The 12,143-nt window shown below is 44.5% G+C and overlaps 1 protein-coding gene across 5 annotated transcripts in view; it reads left to right on the top strand.

The window, feature by feature from the left end:
- Positions 1 to 12,143, top strand: part of LOC147209930 (nck-associated protein 5-like) — an 80,878-nt gene that overhangs the window by 46,122 nt on the left and 22,613 nt on the right. For all 5 annotated transcript variants that reach the window (XR_015101641.1, XM_086117960.1, XM_086118040.1 and 2 more), the window contains 2 exons: positions 9,513 to 9,603; positions 11,540 to 11,713. Coding sequence is in view for 4 of the 5 variants with exons in the window: in XM_086117960.1 (XP_085974086.1) it covers positions 9,513 to 9,603; positions 11,540 to 11,713 (265 nt within the window). In the remaining variant the exon portion in view is untranslated. The remainder of the gene's footprint in view (positions 1 to 9,512; positions 9,604 to 11,539; positions 11,714 to 12,143) is intronic.

Genomic DNA, 12,143 nt, shown 5'->3' with positions numbered 1-12,143 from the left:
AATGATCCCACTGTGCAGCCGCAGACTCTTTGGCAGAAGCAGGATGGAATATTTAAAGAGACAGTTTGCCCAAGAAGTTCCATTTTTTGTCTCATCTGTCCATAGCACGCTCTCCCAAAAACTTTGATTACATTTTTTTTTTTTTTAATTTTCAAAATTGGTGTCCTTCATGGTTGACTCAAATAACGACGGAAGGTGTGATCTGACACTGATGTATCTTGACCTTGCAGTTCATGTTTGATTTCTTTGGAGGTTATTCTGGGCTTTTTTGTTACATCAATTTTCCTGCTACGGCCATGTCCTGGGAGGTTGGCTAATGTAGATCTGAAGATCTTAAATTTCTGAACATGTACAACTGGAGCTACAGGAACGTCAATCTGCTTGGAGGCGGTTTTGTATCGTTGACATTTAGTATGATCGTCTGTCATTGTGTATCTAATCTCCTGAGACAACTCGCTCTATCGCTTCCTCCGGTCCGTGTTATGTGCGATACACACCGTGCCACCCTTTAAATAGGCCGATGAACTGCTTATAACTTCGAAGACACCCGTGATGCTAATTAGAGGACATAACTTGGTTCACAATGTTCCTACGGTCAAATCATTTTCAATCATTTCTCGGGGTACCATCATTTCTTCCCAGGCTTGGTTCGTCAGGTTATTTTTTTGTGTTTAAAAAAAAAAAAAAAAAATCTGTCAAACATCAGTTCAAAAGCAATGTAGCTGCATTGGGAGAAGATTCCATCGAATAAGAGAAAAAAAAACACATCAAGCTTATCCTTGACTGGGTCCTTCATTGGTTCCAAATGAACTTCAGGGTCATCTGGATGGATGGCTCTCATTGGGCCCCAGACCGCTGAGACTGTCTCGTCAAACGTTCCAATCTACCCTCCAAAAAAAAGGGTGATTATCAACTCGGGGAAGTTCAGTACCCTGCTCAGATATTGTCGTCCTTCTGTGAGGGTTCTGTTCATTGTCACTGTGCTGGATTGCTCAGGGCACCCGGTGTAGGGAGGCCTCCCGAAGGTCAACTACCAACTTCATCCGACCGCACACAAAGAAGCCAAAATGATTCTGTTCATCTCAACGAAACGTGGCCGTTCGCTGGATGATTATGGTGGCCTGGCACTCATTGGCACAGAGTCGAGCTGGCAGATGGGGAAGGATCGTGTGCTTAGTAACCTGACAAGGAAGGCTTCTGGTATCTTCCCATGAGCCCTTGCCCCAGTGGCATCTGCTGCTTGCTCTGCTAGCTTCAGGCAACTGGTGCTCCCTTGTCCTGCAATTAGCTGGCAAGCAGTTCACAGTGTACCCTGCTTCTTGCGGAGTGATTTTGCCAATCGCTCTTGATATACATCCACCGTCTGAAGGACTTTATGCCCTTCTGTCTCAAACGGATGTCACTTTGAATCTTTTGATCCCTTTTTACAAAAAGGGGGCTTTGGGGATGTGTGGATGGAATAATTTTCTGGTTGAAATGCATCTGATGTAATGCCCGACGGAAGACATTTCGCTGCTTATTGACCATTTGTTTGTCGAGTGGGGGATGGGACCTATGGATGTCCCCCCCTCAGGTGGATGCCTGTGGCAGCCGCCTCGTCAGCCCCGCCATTTGCGCGCTACTGATGAGGAGCAGTGGGATGAAAAATGGATTTTCTATATGCGTGTCAATGTGTTGCAAGAAGCCTTTGACCAAATCTGTGAACCAAATTGGCACCTTTTTTTGGACTGACTGTTGCTGCTGTTTGTTGTAATATCAAAAATACCTTTTTTTTTTTTTGAGATGCCATTTATGGTTGCTCGGCGATGCATTTTGGCTATACTTTGGTTCGCAGCTGAACTACTTTGCACACAGAATTGCCACTTTGCTCACGTTTTCATGGTTGAGATTAAAAAAGTCTACATTCCTCAAGTGACTGGCCACTTAGCTCCACGAAGGTGTGCACATATGCCAGTATGCGGCCCCTTCCCCCCGGCCGGGCTCTAATCTTGGTGTGGGTCACATGCTCAACCCTTCCTGACTTGGGTCAACCCCCCCAAAGCTTCCCCGCCACTTGGTGTGGCCCGCCGTCATTAAACGACTACGGATTAGTGGTAGACTGCAGCCCAGAGCCCCGCAGCCCGCACAGCCCACCCTGAACATCTCTTCACTCCGTACGGGCTGGGACATTCAGGAGCAGGGACAGACGGAAGAAAAATGCGTGTTGAGAGCAACGTCATCAACTAACAGCTACATTCGGACTTGTATCCAGCAAAGGCACCGTTGAGGCCTTGAGAGAACACCAACAGGATGACTGGTGAGCAGGCTGAAGCGTGGGGGATGCTTGGTGCTCATTCACGTACACTTGCCCAAGGATGAAGTACGCAGTCAGCAGGTAACGGGTCCAACAGCTTGTGTGTCTCAGCTTCCGCTTTTAACAATTCTTCATTGTCAGTGTTGTCTGGGATTTGTATTAGGCCTTGCATGCAGTATATCGACAGTCTGGAGGACCCGGTGGAGGACCTGATTTACGAAAGGAATGTATGTGCAAAACGAGGCGCGAACTTGATTGTTCACGCAACCAGATGTGGTAGCTGGTCTACTACAGTAACTGGGCGCACACAGGACCGTGTCTGTGAAACGAGCAAATTTACTGCACATTTCATTTTGCGATTTCTTGACAGCCCGCGACCCTTGTGAGGATAAGCGCATTCGAAAACGGATGGACGGATGGATTTCTTGATGGAATATGCGCAAATAGGTTAGCATGTACAAAATGATTTATCAAAGATGGGACAAGTATGTAGAAATGACTGTGGCTACTGTAATGTGTAGAAGGCATACTGGCAAAATGAGGGGCGATAGGAAGAAGCAACTCTTTCTGCTCATGGAAACATTTCAGAAATACCAGAAAGAGAATGATCACAAAATATCAATTACTTGATGCAATGTTGGAGTTTCTGAAAAGATCCAAGGGCTGACTTCTTAGCTCGTCAATTCTGCATTTCCCTCGGGGTCATTTTCAGCATGGCGTGACAAAAGGTGCTAACTTCTCCCACAGCGAAGCATACCCGTACGATCCCATCTCCATCACTTTTACACCTGATCCCTTTGGGCTCTTCGCAAATCAGACCGCGTGTGCCGTAGCTTTGCGGAGGATTCTTTTGGGCACATTATTCAGCGCAACAGCATGAGCGATGCAAACAAGCAGGAATGGCTTTTCGAGTCTGGACTTGTTCGGGCGGTCATGCTCAAGTTGAAATGCCCCAGCGGAGTAAACCGTCAGTGTTGTATTTGCTTACGTTATTGTCTCGTGAGCTGTGCGGAGCTGGGGCAGCAGAGAGCAACACGTTGAAAGAGTAAGCGGAGCGATGTCTTTCTGTTTGCTGATCAATGAGCTCTTCTAATCATTCAAGTCCCCGGCCGCGCCTGGCCCAAGTCTTTTAATTTGGCATGCTGGAGAAGGCCCCCCGCTGTGCTTGGGAAGCTGTGCTATGAATTGAGCCCCTGTTCCAAACCGCACATCTGGAGTCATTACAAAGAGGTCGGGTTGGGTCTTTTGAAGTCGCTTTCCTGTGCCTTCCAAATGACGATGAGGTTTGCTAAATAGATAATAGGTGTCTGCACTATTTTGGATTTATTGGCCTTACCTTTCAGCTTCCACTCTTGAACCGGGAATCAAGTCCAATTCAACTTACTTTTAATCGTGTAACTGTCGCTAAATTACGAGCTTTTAACATCTCTCTGCAATCTGTGTGCTTAAGTTCGACCTATTATTCCATTTTGTCAGCTGATTCTAAACACGCCAGGGCTGCCAATAATTAAACTTTTCTTTTATGATCGTTATTCGATCGATTATTCCATAGAAGCGTGTTCCCTGCGAGTTAACTTTAAAAAGCCTCAAACCGTAAATTACTCTGTGAAATGAAGTGGGCAATCACACATAATTGTCATTTGCAAAATGCATACAATACAGTGTGTAGTCTACAAATACCAGAAAGTCCCCAAACCTTGGGCATATTTTTCATTTAAGTGCATCCCCAGACTGAGTGCGCCCGCCTGCAACAAATGTCTGAGTGATAAACACAGACGTGGCAATACATGCATTCTGGGCATCGCAAATATGGTTTTAAAATCAACAATTATACTTTTGAGGCAGACATTTTTGAGTCAACCAATTTTTGTGATCGACTTGGCCGACCGAGTTTGTCGATTAAAAAAAAATAATTCCCGCCAGCTATAAAACACACACACACACGCACACACACACACACACACACACACACACACACACACACACACGCACACACACACACACACACACACCCTGCTGACTTCCGCCACAGATTAGACATGCCGGTTCTCATATTTATAAGCACGCAGAAAGAGGTCAGATTACAAGCCTTTGCGGATGTAGGGCAAATCCTGACATCAAAATGGCTCGCCCGTTCTCTCCAGCTCGCGGAGCCTTTCCTCATAGTTTGTCGCCTGCAGCCAAACAGCTTGTAATTCAAACTGACCTCATGATTGCAGTATAGATTTGGATGTCTGGCAGCAGCTCTGGTTTAAATAAACACAACCACTACGTCACTTCGGCACTTTGACTGTTAAATCATTCATTCACCTACTCTGTCAGTTTATAAAGAAGTCTGCTAATCAATCAAATTATCTATATTAATGCTGTTGAACAAGAGCATGAAGAAAAATCCATAAAAGGATGCTTGGGTGATTTTGGTATGGAAAAACCTGAGATCCTGAATTCATCAGATCAAAGCGTAAGACAGAATAAAGAATCTGAGTCATCATCACTGACCTCTGGTTTCAGGGCCAAAACACAAATTGCCCCTCACATACTCCCAAATCATGTTGAAATTCTTCTGTTACAGTAATGATGAGGTGTCCGTACGGTGCATCTACTGAACTTGAACCGAATCTGGATATTTGTTGTGAGCGATGCTCTGTCTGGAATCGTTATTTGTTCTCGGTGTAGATTTATTGCAGAGTCTGTCCTGCCCTCATGACTAAGGTTTCACACTGGGAGGCCTTCCGTTAGCATCTCACACATGCATGCGATTCTCTTGGGTAAATGTCTTCAGCCATGATTTTGTCGACCACCAATGTCTGCCTCGGCGTTGTCTGATTCATTTGGCCAGAGGTGAACACGTGGAGCACTTTAAATTCTTCCAAATGGGTCCGGGAGGCCGGAGAAAGACCCTTCGTGTGGCTCGCGCTGTATCTGTTTGTCGGGATGCTGGCCATGCAGACTTGGCATCGTGCAGTCGATTCGATTCTATCCTCATTCGTCGAAAGGAAGTAGACTAAAGGTGGTCAAATGTCGAAACTTGGTAGCGGTTAAGCTTTTGTGACATCCATGCATGGTTCTGGAAAGTGGATTAAAAGAGTCTCTGAGTTAGGGCGCCCCAACAAATTAGGCCATATCTTAGAAAGGGTCTCCTTGCATGTTTTCTGCATAACAGTTCCGAGAGGATCAGAGTAGCTTAGCGTCAGGCTAAGCCAGGCAATCGTCGGTTTTCCTCACACGAGGAGCGCAAAGAAGAATGGAATATTCTTGAGCCAAAGCGCACAATTTTGCTTGGGTTTTCTCCGGCCACGTAAGGCGATTGTCGCACGCAAACTGCAAATTGACCCCCGATGGCCTCAGTTCTGACGCACAAGCAGGTGATTGTTTGTCCTATCGCTTCAGCAGCTTTGGGGTTTTCGCAATTGTTCTTTTGTCAAATCTGATTAGCGGCCTCGGTCAACTTGAGTGTCTGACAGCGGCGATAAGGTGAAAGTGTGACCTGTTGAGTAGGGCAAAGAAAAGCTCTGACCCCCTCTCTATTCTCACAGAATCTCGGGCCCCCATTTTTCAGTGGACAATTGTGTTCAGCTTATAAAAAGTACAAGATAATAAACACGATATATCGATGGAGTTCTTACAGATGTACTGTAGGTGATGTGTTCAAAACAAAAGCGGAGCATTTGGTGAAAAGTAGACAACGCACTATGATGGCGTGTTGAGAGTCAGTCCTGGCATGTCAGCGTGCACAGAAAGTGTTGACTTTAGTGAAAACAAAGCCTCTTATTTCCCATTAAAGAGTCACAACGCACACACTGACAAACACAGACTGATGAGAGAGCATAAGCCACGTCAAGCGTTCATGCCACCAAGCTTCTCCTTGTTTCCTATATGATCCAAGACTAACAGTCGGTTTGCATCCCAGCGGGAGAGGACTTAGTAACATGGCCCATACGGGAATGTCTTGGCCACATCAGTGGACAAGGCCGCCGCGGGATAATGACACAGCGTAGACGTAACCAGTAGAGGATCTGTTTCAGGCTGGCTCAGAAACATGGACTGACCACGTGGAATGTGGCTTTACCCTTGAACACTCCGATTGACTTGATGACGGCGTTGCCTTTTTTGGGCCTCAAATCCCCCATTTTTGAGTGCGCCACGGCCTCTACATGTGGAGCTCTGTGCCACGTTCAGGATGACGGTGTTCAAAACGGAGTCAATCTCAGGTGAGAATTGAAATGCATTTCTCTCACGTATGTGTGGGACTCTGTCACTGAAGCCGTTCAACTTTATGCCCCCGCATGAGCACAGGTATGCTTTGATTCCTTGCCATTTAAAAAGACAGAAGTGAATATCGTTCCAAAATACAAAACAATGCTTGGCGATGAACTTTGTACCGTAGAGGGATATTTATCTGAATGAATGTCAATGCCTCTGAGCCTTTAATACACATACGCAATTTGGTAGTCCACAAAAAAATAATACATACAAACACATATGACCAACTATTATATCAACAAAAAACAGTAGAAAAGAAAGAGGCACTTACAAATAATTTTCCAAGGTGAGTGCAGCTTGCTTATTTTGCACAAGCTTCAAGGTAAAAAAAAGAAAATAGGAGAGGGACCCGGATCGTTTTGTTGGATAATATATTCTGCCCGATCAAAGTACAAGGTTACTTATACAACAGAAAGAATTCCCTGAAAAAAAAACGGCATGTTGAGATTAATATGTTTTACATCATCATTTACAGCGTGTTATACCGGAGACAAATTCCTTGTGTGTTCTACATACTTGGCCAATAAAGATGATTCTGATTCTGATTCTGATTCTGATCATCAAGTGGATGCACCAAATAAAATCATCTGAATCCAGATACATTTTAAAATTTGATGTATAGTCTATAAATTTATTTTGATCCATATGATTTTATTTCGTACAACCATTTGACAAAAAAAAATGGAGGACATTCAACAACAACAAAAATAAATCAGTGTTATTCTCACATTCAAGTGTTGACTCAGATCTTGCAGTGCAATTGTGATACTTTGTTCAATTTTAATAAAAGATAAGCAAATAAAACAAACGAGGGTCAGCGTTTCTGCCCGTATACTGTATGTCCCCCCCAAAAATTTTCGCTTCTTATAAATTGGTAAATTTGTAAATTACCTCGTTACGAGATGAAACATTCCCCGACGGAAAATACATATTCAGGATTTCCTTTTAGTATACAGTACATATTTCCCATGGCATACGATAACCACAAATACTCCATTCAATTAGAAAAAAAAGCACACACAATCTGTTGCGATGTTTTAAAATGAGTATGCACCAAGCAAAGTCCAACATGATGTGAGAAGATAATTTGTGACGCGATACCCTCTGTCTAGTGTGTCCTGATCACCTTGCTCCTCCGCTCATGAAATTGGCAACTCGTGTGAACGTGTCTGCATGTGTTTTGTGTGCGTGTGTGTGTGAGTGGGTGGGTGAGCGTGTGTGTCGTGTGCGCGCGTGTGTGTTTGTGAGAGAGAGAGAATCGAAAGTTGACAGACCTCCGGCTGTAAATTGATTGCCCTCCTAATTGCATTTCCGAGACTGTTGGCATTTTTTAAATTCAGCGCAAGCTCCGATGGGTCAAGTGAGTCACGACTTACTTTTGCTTCCCTCCATGCCCCGTTTGTCCTTTTCCGCCTGAGAACTCTTCAAGTGTTTTCTTCTTGCGGTGTTGCAGATATTTGGTGGGCATCGTGATCAGTGATCTGGTCAAAGGAACTGAGAAAAGAAAAACACAGCAAACAACGCCGTCAAATCGTTTCTTGCAACTCTGAAACTTAATTTCTTTTTCAAATAATATGATTACTCAGTACCTCCTACTGTACTACATATTTTGGGGGTTAGTTGATTTTTTTTTCTTTCTCCTTGTCAATTGCCTCCCTTTCCTTCCCACAATGCCGCACGATTTGTGATGCTTGGCTTTCTTGCCAGCATTATACTGCCTATGTAGGGAAAGCGCATGGAGCCGGCACACATGTTCCCTTTAATTCCCTAGTCTGTCCAAAGTCATTTTTGAAATTATTATTATTTTCTTTATTATTGTTTTATAATGCATAGAATGGTTAATCACTGAGAAATTAGCATCACGTTGTCATACTCACGGCTGAATTGCCACGTCCGCATGCATGCTGATCAATTTGAAATTGAAATGATGCCATCTGTTCTGGATTACAAACACAGTCTGAATTGTAAGCGATGGATTTCAGATTCAAAGTGTATTTGTTTCATCCCAAACTGTGCATGCATCTCCACATCTCCGCATCTCAATGGCAGCAAGTCGCCAATGTCATATCATCATCATCATCATCATCATCTTCTTCTTCATCATCATCATCCTCACTGTGCTTTAGGCCATTTGAGAGTGCTCTCACTAGAGCAGTCCGCCCCGCCGACAGTTTGCACATTCACTCGCCGCCTGATTACAAGTGGCTTTTTGCAGCACAGCCTGGACAGATGGCAAGGCAAACCTTCTCCGCATGTTCTCATCACAAGTAGCACGGCAGATCAGCTAACTAGCAACAGTTTGGATGTGACAAAATACGCCCCGCCTTGGGTATAAATTCTTCAATAGGCAAACTGTCTCATGTGGAAGCCACCTTCATGTGTGATTCATATGCTCAGACACATTAGCGTGCCATGACAGATACGAGGTGTGCTGTGTGAAATGATCCAATTTAATTTTTTTTCCATTTCATTTTCACAAAAAAAAAAAAAAAAAAAATGTCATAAGCTATTTTTCATGTTTCTGCATCCGCCAACCAGTAACGGTTGTAAACAAAGACTTCCGTGGTGTCAACCAGGATCGCTTATGTTGCTCAATAGAAGCCGAATGCGTGGAGGGACAAAAGTTCAACCTGAAGCTCAAGGGAGATCTGATGCAAATATAGGGGGCAATCTAGCCTTCTCTTGGATGCCTGCTCTGCATGCAGCCTGCATGTTTGGCGGTTGATTGTTTTGAGGAGACGGAGCCCTCAAGGTCAAAGTCACTCGGTTGGCGGTTGCTGCTGTGATTGCACTTTTATTCACCCATGCAACTGCTCGTTTGCAAGCAAAATGTGGCAGTCACTCGTTAATCCGAGGTCCCGTTTGTATACAAAAGTGGATACAAAAATACTGTGAAAACCATTGAAGGGCGATTGTGGGACGGTTCAGCCACTGAGGTCATGTCTTGTGTGTGCAGGATGGAAGAGACGGTGCGCTCACTGCTGCAGAATCAAGGGGTCGCGGAGCAGACGACGACAGACACCGCGGACGTCACGAAGGCCTTCGAAGTAAACAATGCATTCATACAATTAAGATGAATATCTTCATTTCTGGGTAATCGTCCTAAAAGTAAATAGATGGATCTAAATTGATGAGAATGGGTACCGTGGTTGTATTTTTCAGTTTAACAAGAAAAAAGGAGGAAGGCAATGATGGCTGACCTTGTTATGTACCAGAAATCGCTGGAAATGGAAGGAATAAGTCACATTCACATGATCACCTTTCGAGTCACATTTGACAATTTTTCTACATCTCCCTTGTTTGTCTGCCGTTATGTTGCCTACCAAAATGAAAATGTGTGTGACTAGATTGAAAAAAAACCCCATTACTTTTGCATCCCGATGCAGTGTTTAAACGGTGTAAAAACAACATACTTCATTGCACCAACCAAATTAATTATTCCAAGATTTAAATGCTCTAACCGTGATCAAGGGATTGTAAGAAAAGGTCATCCGATCATCCCAAAGGGTGTTTTCTTTCATTGTTGTGCATTGCCATTGAGTTATGAAGAGGGCAGAAGAACGGGGCTAAATGTCATTGCTAATGTGCTCCAGTGAGGATTAGCAGCTAGTTTGACTGATAGTTTGCTAGTTAGCCTGAGGTGCAAAAGCTTTTCAGTAACACGCGCAACAAAAGAACTCAAAAGACGTCGGAGGTGGAGAGGATTTGGCATGACAGATGAAATTAATAATTGAGGATGAGAAGTAGAGTCTGACGAGAAGGGATCATTGAAATGTTTTAATTGAGTGACATTTTACAAAGGTTTCCTTTGCGCTTGTGATCAGTCGCCTGTGGATTTTGTGGACAAGAACAAAGAGGAGGGGTATCAGGCGATTCCCAGTTGCTGAATAAGGCACTGCCAGCCTGCCCTACGCAACCGCTTTCTGTGTATTCAGCAGACAAACCCAATAACTTGAAAGGGCAACGCGCAGGACAGTGCGCTCGCCCGTCTCTCTGCGGACGCTATTACTGGGGCTTTTAACAATGCCTGATGAGCAGGCTCTGCAAACCGGCGCAAGGAGGCCGGCCGCCACAATAAAGCATCGCCTCAAACGCAATTTTAAGAAGTAGCGGTTTATGATTGAAAGCCTCTGAAGTTTCGAAGAATTGAAATAAGTTGGAGACAAAAGGGATTTATACTGTGTTACATTTTCTGATTTATAGACAAATGGATAGATAGATAGATCTATCCATCCATATCTCCTTCTCTGGGATACGATTGCCATTTTGTGAATTTGAATTTGTGAGACTTGATGTTAACACGAATGATGCAATTGCGAGAATCTGCAAAATTGACAAACAGACACGGCAATGTCCCGGCTCATGAGCTCTGTCTCGAGGCCAGTAAAGGCTGTGAAAATTGGTCAACCTCTTATCGCCAATTTTGAATGAAGAAGACTTGTTTACCACTCTTCTTGAGATTTTGGGGGGGGGGGGGGTGGGGGGACCAGACAGATTGTCCATCTGATTTTCTTTGTGCGGTTCTGTGCCAGTTAGGAAGTGCCTAATTAGAGGCTTATTATTACCAGTAGTTAATTATGGGATGTTGGGAAGACGTCAATCTCCTCGAAAGATAACTGGCAGAGAGATGCAGGAGGGCCAAACGAGAGCAACGACGAAGGTCGCCGCTACAATTTGGAAAACAAGAGAAACATGATTAGGGATTACGGGACATTTAGTTGAAACTGCCTCCCGGTCGGCCCATCTGCCCATTTGATCCGCTCCCCACTTTCTCTCTGCTTTCATCTTGCGTTTCACTTCCTCCTCCTTCTGTGATTTCTGCCTTTCCTCGGCTTCCTATACTCCCCTTTACAAAAGCTAGTCATCCTTCTTTTTTTTCTTCACAGCCCATCTGCTGCGGCGTCTTCTTGCCAATAGCCACCACCCATCCCCAGCCCGTCTCACTATACCCCCTCTAACCTGCCCTCTTTGTTTGTGCCTCAGGAGAAATTCTCAGAGGAAGCGCCAAAGCAGTATGATTGCCCGGAAGAGAGCAGCCCCCTGCCGACGACTCAGATGGAGTCCGAGTCTGGGATGCGGCCGCACACCGACGCCAGCCAAACAGACGATAACGATGACAGAACCAAGCTTCTGTTAGAACGCCTGAAGACCCTGGAGGTAATTTCTCCGTTGAACAGCTTTTTCTCAACTACTCGCCGCCCCGCACACCTTCCTTCTTCCATGCTTGATTGTCAACAAACCTAAGACCGCCATCCTGGAGTTTCACAACAACACCAAAGATAATTATTCAGACGCGGATCATTTCTTGACGCTCCCTAAGTCATCCTTCACATTTGACGGAGAGCATTACCTCAGCATTACATTTGAAATGCTTTTATCACAAGATGGGTGCCATTTAATCCCGCCACACTAGATAGACCGTGTGATGGATGCACCACTTGCTGGAGCAGCAGGAGCAAGGCAGATGCTATACATCGCTCGCCTATCCACTGATTATTGTTGGAGTCTGTTCTTCCGGAAGCCTCTTAAATACGAAACTCCGAAAATAGACAAACTTCAGTTAAAGCAGATGATTAATAAAAGTGAG

This window comes from Hippocampus guttulatus, chromosome 1 (assembly GCF_054856545.1).
Source record: "Hippocampus guttulatus isolate MCC_2025c chromosome 1, RoL_Hgut_1.0, whole genome shotgun sequence".
NCBI classification, from domain to species: domain Eukaryota; kingdom Metazoa; phylum Chordata; class Actinopteri; order Syngnathiformes; family Syngnathidae; genus Hippocampus; species Hippocampus guttulatus.
This window is presented reverse-complemented; position numbering and strand designations above follow the sequence as displayed.